At 46.8% G+C, this 15,438-nt stretch overlaps 1 protein-coding gene and 1 pseudogene across 1 annotated transcript; one reads left to right on the forward strand and one right to left on the reverse strand.

Annotated features, from left to right (window-relative positions):
- The first annotated feature begins 5,583 nt into the window (after positions 1 to 5,583).
- Positions 5,584 to 6,312, forward strand: LOC132597630 (UBX domain-containing protein 2B-like; annotated as a pseudogene).
- Positions 6,313 to 12,216: 5,904 nt separating this feature from the next.
- On the reverse strand, positions 12,217 to 14,955 carry INHA (inhibin subunit alpha). The gene is made up of 2 exons (XM_030839246.2): positions 14,576 to 14,955; positions 12,217 to 13,210 (listed from the first exon to the last, which is right to left on the reverse strand). The coding sequence occupies exons 1-2, from the start codon at positions 14,835 to 14,837 to the stop codon at positions 12,378 to 12,380; spliced, it is 1,095 nt and encodes a 364-aa protein (XP_030695106.1). The 5' UTR covers positions 14,838 to 14,955; the 3' UTR covers positions 12,217 to 12,377.
- Between the last annotated feature and the right edge of the window lie 483 nt (positions 14,956 to 15,438).

Consider the following 15,438-nt stretch of genomic DNA (forward strand, 5'->3'; position numbering starts at 1 on the left):
GGGTTCTCCCATACTGTTACTGCTAATTCTATCCTTTTTAGACAAGAAGAGACAGATTCTTTTGATGTTTGTGACATTGTAGTGCTTTGAAATCAATTTCAGAGGTGCCTCTCCAGCCCACATCGTTTTTCACCATTCACATGGGTAGCTCCTATAGCCATATTTGTTCTGCATCCCCTTGAATGTAAAAGGGGGACAAAAAGCAGCAAAGAAAGCTGAACTACAGAGGGAGAGGAAACCATCTCCTGAGAGAAGCAACAAGAAGAGACCAAGCAGTTCTTTTCTCCAGCCCTGTGTGAGGCCCACTCCCCTTTCTGCCCTTGGCCTGCAGGGCAGGCCTTGGCCACCTTCCAAAGAATTCTCCCCACCCCACCCCTTTTTTTTTCCCCTAAGTTAGTTTGAGTGTATTTCTGTAAAGTGCTACCATAAGGACCTGGACTAAAACAAAACCTTTGCAAAAACTTAAAGTCTGAAAGGGGAAAAAATTATCCATTCACCATAACAGAAAAAGAGAGGACCTAGAACATTTTGAGAAATATGCCATATATATATGAAGAAAACTGGAGAACTTTAAGGACATTAGAAATGACCTAAGTAATTAAAAGATAACATGTTCCTGATGAGAAGACTCAGTATTATAATGATGTCAATTTAATGCAATTTCCATCAGAATTTCAGTGGGAAGATTTTGGAACTTGACAAGTTGATTCTTAAATTCCTCTGGGAGACTATACATATGAGCACTGCCAAGAAACTTCGAGGGAAAAAAAAAATAAGAGGCACTTAGAGGGGACTTGCCCTACCAGATAACAAAATGTCCTATAAAGCCACAGTAACCAAAGCAGCATGATACTGACAAAAAGATGGACAAATATTGACAGAAACAACCAAGATTACATGGGGATTTTTTTTTTACTATCCATGATAAAATTGATTTTAATGGTATAAAAAAAAGTGAGTTGTTCAATAGTTTTGGGACAGCTAGCTGTCCCATCTGAAAAACACTAAGTTCCTTCCCTTACACCACACACATGAAATTCCAGGAGGATTAAAGAGCTAAACATTATTTTAACAATTAAATCTAAGGACTCTTTAAAGTTCAAATTTCAATTCACCTCTTAAAGAATTATTATCTTTATTAAAAAGACATGCAATGCCATTTCAAAAAAAATTATCCTTAGAAAGTAATATACAGGGCTTGCTACTGCATAATTTCATGTTACCATGAATGAAATTATGTTCCTCAAAGAAATGTCATGACATCATGCTCTTAATTGACAAACACTCTTCTGAGTTTTATTCCACAGGAATAACACTCCACCTAAAATCAGAAATGTGCATCAGGTTTCAGCCCCATGTTATTGTGTGAGGAGGAAAGTGAGTTGTAAGCGGCTGCCACTGGTAGTTTCCCTGCCACCCCTAAGTTCCCTGGGGTGGCATCTGCAAAATGCTTGTTACCAAAGGGGTAAGGGAAGGTGTGCTGGTTATAACTTAGGCAGCAGGAATGGAGAGAAGGAAAGAGAGGGTATCTTCATACAAGAATGACAAAGTCAGCTACCGGAGGATACAAACTTCAGCATCCCGGTCCAAAGCTTGCTTGTTTCTGCTGCCTTGGAGCAGGCAATTCCCTGGACTGTTGCCCACGGGGGAACAGAAGTTCACCTTTAGGACATGAGCCACTGTCTCTGATCTGGACCTCACCATCTGGTGCTACAGACTCCTGCAGCAGATCGGATAACCGAAACCTAAGGATTCCTCCATAATGAAAATTTCACACTTGAAATTGCATTCTGGGTAGGGAGGGTGAAATTGCATGATTTCTTTGTTTCCTCAACTAGGTATCTTCATGGATCAGGAAGGCAGCAGGGGAGGGGGGCACAATGGAAAGGAATGAAGAGGTGCATATCACCTCCAAAAATAGATTTTAGTAAAAGAGCTTGCACTAGTTTGTCTGTGCGCCTGGCCCCCTCAGCCCCAGGACTGAGTGGTCGGAGGCAGTTCTTTCTATGTTAGTAACCACATACCATGTTTCTTGGCTCTGCTGCCAGACTGAGCCACAAAAGACTGGTGCAGGCATTGATCGAGTCACCAAAATCAAACATATGGGACAAATAAGCAGTACTGGAGGAGATCTGGCATGAGAACTCTGCTTTGGACCGTGACCAAGCATCCTGCCTGGTTCCAGGAGAGACTGAATGTGAGGTGCACAGAGGGAAAGCTGGAGAGGCAGAAGCCAAGCTCAATGCGAAATGAGAGAAGCCAGAGCCTGAGAATGGCTGGCTGAAAAGCCACAAAATAACAATATTTCAGTGACCCAACAGCAGCCATGGTCACCCAGCCCAAGAGGAATTTGCAGTTCTGCACAAAATATATTGAGGGATTCCCTGAGTGGCTTTATAGAAAACCTGAGGTCACCTGAGGGTGCCTTTAATTCTTTTCATTACCTAGCCTGGAAACCCATGGAATCATCTGAGAAGGGGGTTAAGAAGGGCTATAAGAAAGATCGGCCTTGTGCTTAATTCAGAACACAGAAAGGAAAAGATGAGATGAAAACTACATTCCCCATTCCAGCTGGTGGGAAAACAGCAAAAGCCTGATTGGAAATGTGAATGGAGGCAGCTATGGAGAAGAGAAGAAAGCAGGCAGAGTCTCGGAGAGGAAGAAAAAGTCACTGTTTCAGGCATAACCCAGGGAAGGCCTGTGGTAAAGTCAGGTACTTATGTGCCAAGTGTCTTCCATCTCAATTCTGCCTACACGCAGGGCTGAAGAGATGAGAGAAATGGTCCACAGCAAGGGAAGAAGCTGCAAATGGAATAGCAATAAAACCTGCAGACAAGCGAGATCAGAGGGATTAGGGTCTCCAGGACCAGGGGAAGGGGAAAGGCAGAGCCTGCTTGGGAATCTCAGAGCCTCTGTAGAACCTCAAATTCAGAGCAGTCTTTCATTCTTTCATTCGTTCAACCAACATTTACTGAGCACTGACTATGTGTGAGATCCTGTGCTGGATTCCGGGTAAACACTGGCGACGACAGTATGGCTCTTGTTCTCAAAGGCTGGCAGTGTGGTGGAAGAGAGACTCCTGTAATCACATCTCAGCATTGTATTCGCTTCCTATTGCCGCTGTAACAAATTCCACCAAACAGTTGCTTGAAACAACACGTATTTATTATCTTATAGTTCTGAAGATCAGAAGTCCAAACTAGATCTCACTGGGCTAAAAATTAAGGTGTCGGCGGGGCTTTGTTACTTTCAGGAGGCTCCTGGGGAGAATCTGTTCTCTTGTCTTTTCCAGCTTCAAGAGGCTGCCTGCTTCCCTGGTTCATGGCCCCCTTCCATCTTCACAGCCGGTGGTGACTGACTGAGTCTTTCTGACATCACATCACTCTGACACTGACTCTGCCACCATCTTCCCCATTTAAGGACCCTTGTGATTACACTGGGCCCACCTGGATAATCCGAGGTAATCATCCTATTCTCAGGTCAGTTGATTAACAACTTTAATTCCATCCACAATCTCAATTCTCCCTTGCCATATAACATAACATTTTTAACTAAATAAATTTGACATATAACATTGTGTAAATTTAGAGTGTAGGTATAACATTTGCCCAGATTCTGGGGATTAGGACATAGACATCATTGGGGGAAGGGGCCATTATGCTGTCTATCACAAACATGATGCATGTTATGGTAGAGACAGTGCTATGGGAGATGGTTCCTGTCCAAAACTGCCAACTGAATACATGCTGCAGCCTCTACCTCCCATCCCAAATGGTTAGAAATAACAGAAAACATATAAAAATAAGTAAATAAATTCATAATCATCCTGGACAAAAAGGAGAGCCCGTGGTGGGCCAGAAATCATGAGGAATCCCTGAAAGAAGGATGGCAGGTGCAAGTTGGTCAGAGGAGAAAACCACAGCTCAGAATGTGCATAGCAGCAGAGTACCATAGGAGCCGCAAGAGCGCTCTGTGCCCAGAGAGGGCGGATCCTGAGAGGTCCTGGGCTCAAGGGCCATCCACAGCGCACTGATTTTTCAGCATGCCACAGCACGTCAGCCATTCCACACACACTCCCCCTTCTTGTCTCCTGGGGCCAAGAAATTCCAGCAGGATTATCTGCCTTCAGGTAGGAGCAGTGGATATAAGATCATTAGATGGAGAGAAAGGACAGTGTTCCTGGTGACTGGTGGCACGTAGGAGGTAAAGGGAGCACCCATTTGCAGAAGATGAGCTGCCAGGACACCCTACCTCACAGCATATGCCGCTGCCAACGGTAACTGACAAGGTTTTGATGTACACCATGACATTATCTCATACCCCCTTTGCCAAGGAGGGTACAAACAATCAGACTGGAATCTGTGGTAAAGGATGAGCTTCCAACCAATAATTACCAAACATTGGGAGAAAGTCAACATCTTAAAAGAGATATCAGTGCATAGAGGAGCTTTCGTGCAGTGAAATAGATCACAGAGCAAGACCAAGACTTTAGAATAATTGTAGCATTCTTGAGTGGAAAAGGATATCACACTGATTGTTTTAAATCAACTGAAAAATTGAACATGATTCTGAAGCAACAAAATCCTCAAAAGAATGATCAGAATAAGCACAGCTAAAGGGTACATGTGTGACCCGGAGGACTGAGTAAATACGTTTTTCTATCACATAGCACAACACCAAATATGCAAAGTATTTTATTTTTTTAAAGGCTAAGATACACAGAGGATCGATCTAACACTTTCAGTATCAGCCAATAATAAAGTTCTGAAGAAGAAAATAGAAAGAATATGAGAGGAAGTTAGAGTCAAATAAAGAACAAAATATCCTAGAATTGAAGAAAAACATGAATCTTCAGTTTGAAAGGGCCCACCAAATGCCAGTTAGGATCCCTTTTTCAAACTAACATGAGATCTAGTGTGATGCAATTTCAGATGCCATGGTAAGGAGGAAATCTTGAAAACTTCCAATGAGGGAAAAAAAAATGAACTACAAAGGTATGAGAATCATGTAGTCTCATTGAAAAACAGGATACAAGAAGCAAAGGGAGAGAATTTTTCAAAATTCAGAGGAAAAATTACTTTGACTCTAGAATTACATACACAGCCCATCATTCAAGTGCAAAAATAAAAGGACTTTTTCTGTAGTGGGGGACTCAGAAAGTTTATCACCTACAGACTTGCTCTGAAATAAATAATAAAAGAGGATAGATCAGTACCAAGAAAAAGGAGCCCAAGAAAAAGAAGTGAGGGCTTCCCTGGTGGCGCAGTGGTTGAAAGTCCGCCTGCCGATGCAGGGGACACGGGTTCGTGCCCCGGTCCGGGAATATCGCACATGCCACGGAGCGGCTGGGCCCGTGAGCCATGGCCGCTGAGCCTGCGTGTCCGGAGCCTGTGCTCCGCAAAGGGAGAGGCCACAACAGTGAGAGGCCTGCGTACCGCAAAAAAAAAAAAAGAAGTGAGAGGCTAAAAGCAATGGTGAGCAAAGACTTTAGTAAATTTGTTCACACTAAAGAGTAGGACAAAATGGGGGAGAGGGGATGGAGAGAAACATTAAAAGGGTAAGAAGCCAGGGAGCTGGTGGAAAATGGCCAAGGCAGCACCTAGCCCGCAGAGTAGGGAGAGGAGGTCTTCAGGGCTGTGGCCCCCAAAAGCACAGGATTTGCAGAATTTAATAAGAATATGAAGAGCTTGCAAAAAAAAAAAAAAACTGAAAACAATCAAAGCGATGATGTATCAAGAAATAAATTGGCCTTAGCAGAATTGTATGAAGTGAAATGCAAATCTTCCTAATCTGATAGACCTAAAATTACAGTCTTTAAAAGCCCACAAATGCCACCCCAAATGTTTTCCCACTATTGGGGAGATGTTCACTTGTTTAAGGTGCTGACCACCACATCATTCCATAGTAAGGTTCTATTCAGGTGAACATGGGTACAGTGGATTACATATAATTTGACCTTCTACTGGGAAAATTGTGAATGAACTTTTCAAAGAGGCAAGGGAACATGGGACTGTCCCTCTGAATTAAGCCTCAAGAGCTTCGGGTGATCACAAATCTAAATCATCTACAGGTGGAGGATACAGATCGGGTCATTCCTTTCGTATGCGATCTGAATGCATCAGTGGAGAAAATCAGCTTCAAGATATCAGATTCTGCTTAAACTGTGAAGCAACAGTTTCCATTTAGATGATGGAGAATTGAGACCTTACAACGAACCCAACAAATGCTCAGTTTCTTGAGTCTGTTAAGGGAACGGTGACTCTCTTTGCATGTATACCTGAAATTCAGCAACTAATATTAGAAATCCTTTAAAGTGGCATTATTGCTGTCAGAAGATGGCAAAAGAAATTCCTCTGGCGCTTCTGCAACTGGTTCAGAATGGCCAAGTGAATTTGGATATGGAGGATCATCAAGATCAAGAATACATACAACCTAGAATAAGGTTCAAATAAGGTTTAGTAGAGAAAGCAAAAACTTGGAAGCCTTACACCTGAAATAGTCAATACACCTTCCTCTCCAGAAGAGAAGTCAGTACTTAATGCAGTTGTTCCTGTTGACGATTCCATGCCAATGACAAAAATTCCAATCAGGTTAGCCAATGAGAGTCATTCAATACATTACACACAGGATCCCGGATGTTCCGGACTTTATTGTACAGTCCCATCCTGAACTTGCAACTCTTGACTTTATTCTTGGACTTCATTTCCATAGAGCTCACTGATGAGAGCCTGAAACAGATATTCTTAAGAATATCCAAGCAGTAGCAGATCAGAAAGATGATGTGCTGTATTAACAAGAAACATACTTCCAGCATAAAAACAATCAAATTATTTTTATTACTTTACAGATACATTTTGGTTTTATTCTTATTCTGTCTTCCAGCCTTAGTATAGATACATTTGGACTAGTAATAGATCTTGAGATAAATATGTTTTAGTTTTATGTTGATAATGTTTAAACATCCAGGCAAACCAGTTTGTTATGTGCTCAGTGTTAATGTAACCACATTTGTTTGCAGGAAAAAAAAAAAATGAACAAAACCCCTTTTTGATAAATCATTTGGTAGAATTTGCATTCAAGTTTCTCGATGCTGCCTTGACCAACAGCCATTAAGAAACATTTTTTTTTGTCAAATAAGGTTTTTTTGATATATACTGAAAAGTATTTGTATTCTTATTTTGAACTAGCTTGATCATTCAATAATTATTTCTCCTATTAAGATTTTATGCATTTTTTGACTTATTGATTTAGCTATATCACTAGTATCAAAAAAATACAGCTTGGGGCTTCCCTGGTGGCGCAGTGGTTGAGAGTCCGCCTGCCGATGCAGGGGACACGGGTTCGTGCCCCGGTCTTGGAGGATCCCACATGCTGCGGAGCGGCTGGGCCCGTGAGCCATGGCCGCTGAGCCTGCACGTCCGGAGCCTGTGCTTCGCAAAGGGAGAGGCCACAACAGTGAGAGGCCCGCGTACTGCAAAAAAAAAAAATAATAATACAGCTTGGCATTGTTACCTATAGAACTATGACCATCGTAAACTAGAAACAAAAAGACATTAAGGTCAGCAATCCTTGGGAATATGTGTTAAACAGCACTTTAAAATCAAATGAGGGGCTTCCCTGGTGGCGCAGTGGTTGAGAGTCCGCCTGCCGATGCGGGGGACACGGGTTCATGCCCCGGTCCGGGAGGATCCCACGTGCCGCAGAGCGGCTGGGCCCGTGGGCCATGGCCGCTGAGCCTGCGCATCCGGAGCCTGTGCTCCGCAACGGGAGAGGCCACAGCAGTGAGAGGCCAGCGTACCGCAAAAAAAAAAAAAAATTCAAATGATTACAATCCCTTTCAGAGCCTGTCTTGATCACATTCATTTTTTCATTCAACACATTTTTCTAGGGGACACCCTATGTTAACACTATTCTAACTGCTCAACCCAGAATATATTCTACTCCAAGACAAAACTAGTGTAGAAATTCAGGAATGTATTTTTTGTCAAACATACTTGGTCCAAAGAATGACCAGCATAAATATTCTGAATTGTGCTGCAGCCACGTATTTCCTGGATGAGGCAGACTACATCAGGGATGATAGAAAAGGGTTTGCTTCTTCCCAGACACCACCTCATCTTTGGTCACTGTTTCTGGTTAGTTTTCTGTTACTGCCGTAACAGATCACTACAAATTTAGTGGCTTAAAAGAACACAGATTAATGATCTTACGATTATGTAGAAGTCTGGTATGGGTCTCGCTGGGCTAAAATCAAGGTGACGGCAGGACTGCATTCCTTTCAAGAGGCTCTGAGGGAGAATCATTTCCTTGCCTTTCCAGCTTCTAGAGGCTGCTTGTATTCCTTGGCTTTTGGCCCCCTTCCTCCATCTTCAAAGCTAGCAACATTGCATCTCTCTGACTCTTCCCTATCATCACAACTCTCTGACAGCAGCCAGGAAATATTCTCTGTCTTTAAGGGCTCATGGGATTAGATTGGGCTCACTGGATAATCCACAATTATCTCCCCCCACCTTAAGGTCTGTAGTAACCTTAATCACATCTGCAAAGTCCCCTTTGCCATGTAAAGTAACAAATCACAGGCTCCTTCTGGAGACTGCAGGAGAGAATCTGTTCCTTGCTTCTTCCAACCTGTAGAGGCTGCTGGCATCCCTTAGCTCATGACTGTATCACTCCAAGTCTGCAAGGATAGGTGTAGGGTCTATTGTAAAGGGCTGTTACACCACACAAAGCAAGTTGAACTTTGGGTAGACAAGTTTTTCATCACCTAAGGGACAAAATCACCAAAGAAGTTATCCTCTCCGCACCAGGTGTGACATAGACTGGAGAGGTAGGGAGTGACTGCTTAGAGACTGGTTAAGGAGGCTGCTGAATTGCTCAATCAAGAATCGCCCTTTAGAATGTACATTGGTGCAGCCACTATGGAAAACACTATGGAGATTCCTTAAAAAACTAAAAATAGAGCTACCGTATGATCCAGCAATCCCACTCCTGGGCATATATCCAGAAAAGACAAAAACTCTAATTCAAAAAGATGCATGTACCCAGTGTTCATAGCAGCACTATTTACAGTAGCCAAGACATGGGAACAACCCAAATGCCCATCAACAGGTGATTGGTTTAAGATGTAGTGTTGTATATATATACACATATATATGTGTGTATATATATATATGAATATTATATATATAATGGAATATTAGTCATAAAAAAGGATGAAATATTGCCATTTGCAGCAACATGGATGGACCTAGAGAATATCATACTAAGTGAAGTAAGTCAGAGAAAGGCAAATATTATATGATATCACTTATATGTAGAATCTAAAAAGTAATACAAATTAATCTATACACAAAGCAGAAACAGACTCATAGACATAGAAAACAAACTTATGGTTACCAAAGGGGAAAGGGGGTGGGGGAGAGGGATAAATTAGGAGTATGGGATTAACAGATACAAATTGCTATACATAAATTATATAGGCTACAGGGATTTACTGCATAACACAGGGAACTATATTCAATACCTTGTAATAACCTATAATGGAAAATAATCTGAAAAAATATGTATATAACTGAATCACTTTGCTGTATACCTGGAACTAACACAATTTTTATAAATCAATTATACTTCAATTAAAAAAAAAAGAAGTTCCCTTTAAATGGCAAAATAGTGTCTATGTAGAGAGAGAGAGAAAGGGCTTGATTTGAGACATAATTAGGAGGAGGAACCAGCGGTACTTTTCTTTCAGCATCTATCCCACCTTTGTGTGGTAACTGCACTCTACTTTGGGGAAGCAGGTAATAACTTCACCTTGTGCTTTAGGCTCTGGACTCCAGGGGTAGGACACATGATCTAAGTCATTAACTCATTCTGTTCCCTCAGCCACCTTTCTTGGAGGAGCACATGACCCTAATCAGGACAGTCAGGCCACCAAGACCCAATCTGGGACTTCTATAAGCAAACTCCCTCCTACTAGACCAAGTGGTGTGATGATGAGAGGCTGGAACTGCCCAGGCTGCCTTGGACCTGGGATGGAGCCCAATCAGGGGACGTAGAGCCTATAGCTGGATCCTGGTACAGTAGTGTCTTTTGACCCCAGAATCAAGCCATACCTTAGCCAGCTATGCCTGTGGACTTGTCATAAGCCAGTGATTTTTTTAATTCTATTTTTCTTTGGTCTAAGCCAGTTTGAGTTGAATTTTCTGTTCAATTTGTCTCTGAGTGAAGATTATTCAAAATGTCTCTAATGATTACCACAGGGAACAGGGAAAATCTCTGAAGTCTACTGCTTTTAGTCTCATGGCCAGGAGTGAAGACAGATTTTCTTAGCCACTGTTGGCCCCTCTTAGGGAGGGGTGAACATTTCTTCCTGACTTGCTAAGTTAGTGGAATCAAAGGCCTTAGAGACCCTGGAAGGGTGGCCCATCCCAGTGACTCCCAGACTTTAGGATTTCACAGATTTCAGCAGCGAAATTACAAAGAAAAATCTTAGGATCCAAATTAGAATTGCCAAGTTTTAATTTTGTTAAGTAAAAACTTAAAAACAAACAAACAAACCAAACCCCTACCGTCTACCATCACTATGATATCATAAAAGAAATAACATATTGACACACATACACAGGAAGGATAATTTTAGAATACAGGGCAGCCCTTTAGAAAGAATACCTTTGGCTTTGTGAAAGTTACTATGTGGCACTCATTTCTCTCACTCTGTATCAGATATGTGAAAACACTTCCCTAGCAACACCCATCTGCTAACTGGCCTAGTAGAGAACCCTGTGGCCCTAGGTAGAGTGTCCCCAGCCCTCAGATGACATCCAATCCCTGGCACAGGGAAAGTCTGGACATCACAGGGTCCTAGATGGCCCCAGCAGGACGAGGGAGCATCCTAAGCCTAGTAAGAGGATTGAAGGTCTCAGGGACAAGCCCCGCTCAGGGCAGGGGTGACCAGGCAAGGGAAGCCAGACAGGGAGAGAGCGGTGCTTAGACGGCCTTGAGGAAAATCTCCCATTCCCACCACTGGCCCAGCCCAACCAGCCCTCTCCCCAGTCCCCCGCCTGAGTGGGGAGCCCAGGGGCCCTGAGCGTACCAGTTGCAATGCTGGGTGTCGATGAAGGTGCTTGGAGAGACCCAGGCCTGTGAACAGGCGAGTTCCCAACTCCCTAGCAGCAGCATCAACTGAGACCGGGCCTCATGCAGTCGGAGTGGGCTGCCCTGGGGGCTCTGGTGCTGTGAGGAACAATAGCTCACCCAGCTCAGCTCAAGTATCGAGAAGGCATTAGCCTAAGGTGACAGGTTGGGATTGTCCCCCCTCCACACCCCCTCCTGGGACAGGAACTTACCGGCCCATCCCACACCCCGTGGATCTGGGTTAGTAGGAGGGAGTCTTGTGTTAGCATAACTACACTTTGCAGTTGTGCAGTCAACATCAGGAAGTGCTCTAGAGTTCGATCTGAGGGACCTGAACATCCCCAACCCTCCCCTACACACACACACACACACACACACACCCCTTAAAGGGAGACTGGATGGAACCTACTGGCTGAGAGCCAGGACCTAGGGCAGAGCAGGAGGATACTAAGACCAAGGGGAGAAGGAGGGGAGTGAAAAAGAAAGCAGGAAGGCCAGGGAAGTGGGGCCCGGTCAAGGTGGGGCAGAATGGACTGATAGGAGATGCAACGTGAAAAGAAAAGAAAAGGACTCTGTGCACTCTGGGCTCTCAGTGTGGGCACAAGTTCACACAAGAGCAAATGGTTTCTCTGCCTTTCCACCTTCTGACATTAAGGGCTGAGTTAAGGGATTATGTAAAGATACACAGGGCACATCTATAAATCGCCTGACCTTGAGCTAGGCATCCATCAGCTAGGGCAGAGTGTGGCAAGGAGGGGGCGATTAGGCCACTTGGGCGTAGGCACTATGAGGTGTGCACAGCAGGCCACCCAACCGACACATCAGGTCCAGCTTGTATGACGGCCAGTTCTGGCTCCAGAGTGGCTGTCCTGAGCTGGGAAGCACCTTTTTGTCATCCCCAAGCATTGTAGCTTCCTACCAGATACACATCCAATTACAGCTGGTAAACCCCACATCTCTGAGGTCAACTGAGGCTGAGTGACCTGAGATCCCACAATCCCATGCTCCCGGGGCCCAGACCTCACCCCGACACACACAACGTGTCAGAGAAGCCTAAGAATACACACCGAGTCATATGCACTATGCTGTTTATTGTCACGTTACCCGTGGGACAGGGACGGGATAGGGAGGGGAGCCTCCAGGCAGAGAGGTGGAAGGAGCGGGGAGGTGGGAACCCTGCCCTTCCTCCAGGCTGGTAATGGTGGCGACTCGGCCACCAGCAGGACCCCCTTAGATGGACCCCCTTAGATGCAAGCACAGTGCTGCGTGAGCAGGTTGGGCACCATCTCATACTTAAAAGAGTAACCTCCATCCGAGGTGGTGCGGACACGTAAGGGCCTCATGGTCCCTGGGAGAGCAGCGCAGCAAGGCTGGGCCCCTGGCACCAGAGAGAGGGGCTGGACAGGGGTAGGGGGTGCCCCAGGGACTGGCAGGGACAGGTCCGGCGGGGTGGACAGCCCACAGCCCCCATGACAATAGTGGAAGGTGAAACTGGGAGGGTGCACGATCCACCGTTCCCAGCCCAGCTCCTGGAAGGAGATGTTGAGGGCCGCTCTGTGGCAGTCGGCATGCGCGGCGGGGTCCTCCGGAGGCCTCTGCAGCAGGCGCAGCGCGGCAGGAGACCAAGGCCAGGGCAGCGGGGGCGTGGAGCGGCGGGCTCTCTCCCCTCCGCTGGGAGGCCTGGCCTGAGTGTGGGCCACCAGGAAGGGGGTGGCCTCGGGCCGCGCTGAGCAGGAACAGAGAGGACAGTGCAGGAGGAGCACCAGGACGGGATGGGTCAGCAGAGGGAAAGCAGAGGCGGCCAGGTGCAGCACAGCCCAGCGAGGGGGTGCCTGGCCCAGTGATATGGGCACAGCTGTGGGACCCCCGGACGACAGTGCCAGGAGGCCGAGCAGGGGCCCAGAGCTATTGGCGGCTGCTGTCTCCTGCCTGTCCAGTCCCGTGTGGAACCACAGCTGGGCCGACGTCACCTGGCGGCTGCGTGTGTGCTGGGATGGCCGGAACACATATGTAAAGAGGCCCTCCTTGGCCTCCTGGGCCAGCTCTCCGGCAGCTGGCTTGTCCCCGAGGCGAGCACCTGTAGGAGGCAGAGGGAAGGGAGAGAGCAGCCCTGACTGGCAGAACCCGGGACCCTCCTCCTCAGCAGGAGGGATGTGGCTGCCACTCATAAGCTTGCCAAGCGCCCTACTGAGTGCTTTGCCAGAGCGGGACTCTCCTCAGTCTCAGGGGGAACTGACAGAGGCTCCCCGTTTGTTATTTCATCATTAAAGGACTACAAAAATACCAGACGTTGCCAACTTCTCTCTGAAGTGGTTTTACCAATTAATATTCCCATCAGCGACGTGTAAGATGGCCTGCACTTTCTCCCCTCACCAAGGCCTAGAATTGATAGTTATATTTAAATTTTTGTTCATGTGATACTATGAAATGGTACCTTGAATGCTGTGTACACAAGCACTCGTTATATTACTCTTTATGTCTTTTTATGTGTCAGAAATACTGCATGAGAAAGTCTTTAAAATAATTCCACCTTAAAAAGGCAGGTTAACACCAAGAAGAAGGAGGAGAAGGAGGAGCGGGGAGGAGAAAGGATGTAACTCAGAACGAGGACAGTGCTTTCTAAGAAAATGCAGTTGGCATCCTTACCCTGACAGGTATATAGATGGCACCAAACGATCATGAACCAGCATGAGCTGAAGAACTGGCAGCTTGGGCTGTAGGGTTATGTGGGTTATCTCAATATAAACCTCACAATTGATCCATTTTGCAGATAAGAAAACTGAGGGTTAGAAAGATGAACTGTCATTTAACTGCTAAGTAGCCAGGCTGGGACTCTGCCTGATCCCAAAGCCACACTCACTGTGCTGCACGGGGCCCGAAGTGCAGGGAGGCAAGGGTTCCTCTCTGAGAGCAAAGCGGGCCAGATTACAAGAAAGTTTAGCCACAGGAGGGCTTTACTCATTGAGTCAGTGCAACATGGGGAGATGAGGAGAGAACTCAACAGAAGGTAGACTAGTTTCCCAGCTAATCTTTCTCCTGCATCCCTGATACCTTCTAAAGTCTCAGCTACTTGGGGCTAAAGAAACAGTGTTTGGAGCAGGGAACAAAAGCAAAGATAGAAGGAAAGATGGCAGGAAGGGGCCCATGCCCAGATATCTCTGTCCCTAGAGACCCTTGGCCTCCCAGACGACTATCTCCCAAATGCCTCCTGTGAACCATGCACGCTAGATACACCATCTCACTTAATCCTGAGAGGCAGGCATTATTGCCCTTTTTACAGATGAGGAGACAGAGGCTCAGGAAGGTTCAGTAACTGGTCCATTACTGCAAGGCCAGTTGAGTCGCAGGTCTGGGATTCAAACGCAGACCTGCCTGGCTCCCAAGCCCCTGCAGTACCACACTGTTTACCAAAGTCAAGCTACCAGCTCCCCACCCTCGTTACCTGTAGCCGGGAAAAGGATGGCCTGGGAGACATCCTCTTCCTCGGGCTCAGAGCCCCTGCGCATGAAGCCCCTCACAGCATGTCTTCGGGGCAGACGCCTGACTCCAGGATTCCCACCTTCCCCAGTCACTGCTGGGGCTCCCAACGCATCCAGGAACAGGGCCCTCACCTTGGCCAGGACAAGTTCCCGGTCCAGCTCCGGCCCATGGCAGCCATGCCCACCCCGTGGGGCCAGCAGCAAGAGAAGCAGCTGAGGCCACATAGCTCACCTGGCCCTGCCAACGGTGAACCCGCACCCTGCCCCGTACCCCTTCTGCCAGGGTCTGCCCAGGGCCTCCCCACTCTGCCCTCCCCATCCCACCACCCGCCCTCTTCTACCCTTCTCACCCCAGTCTTCCCCAGCCCTTCCCACGCCCCGCAGTCCAGTTGCCCCTGCCCATGGCATTGAGACCTCCTATCTCTGACGTAGATGTCTGTGGCCCTGAGCCTTATCTCCCACTCCCGCCAGGAATGTGGGGGAGGGGCTGGCGAGGGCTTTCACCCCAAGTGACCTGACCCACACGTACAACCCCTCCCCGCTACACACACACACACACACACACACACACACACACACACAGAGTGAGTCACAACCCAGCACCCAGCGCAGAGGTGACACCAGGTGGGACAGGAGCCTGGAAGCTGGGGGTCTGCCAGCTCCTAAAAGCGTTCCTTGTCAGGGAGACAGAGCGCGCCAGCCCCTCAGAGCTTCTGGGGCCCCTTTCAACCGCGTAGCTGCTGGGCCAGTCCTGGGGGGAAGGGCTGGGGCGGGGGCTGGAACTGGGGCTAGGGCGGGGGCCAGGTGGTCCCGCCTGCTCTAAACT

Source organism: Globicephala melas, chromosome 7, assembly GCF_963455315.2.
Source record: "Globicephala melas chromosome 7, mGloMel1.2, whole genome shotgun sequence".
Taxonomy (NCBI): domain Eukaryota; kingdom Metazoa; phylum Chordata; class Mammalia; order Artiodactyla; family Delphinidae; genus Globicephala; species Globicephala melas.

Bases quoted from the DNA above. Each gene is read 5' to 3' on its own strand.
- INHA (XM_030839246.2), bottom strand. From the start codon at position 14,837: ATGTGGCCTCAGCTGCTTCTCTTGCTGCTGGCCCCACGGGGTGGGCAT. The intron at 13,211-14,575 runs GTAACGAGGGTG...TGCCTCCTACAG, and splicing joins CATCCTTTTCCCGGCTACAG to GTGCTCGCCTCGGGGACAAG.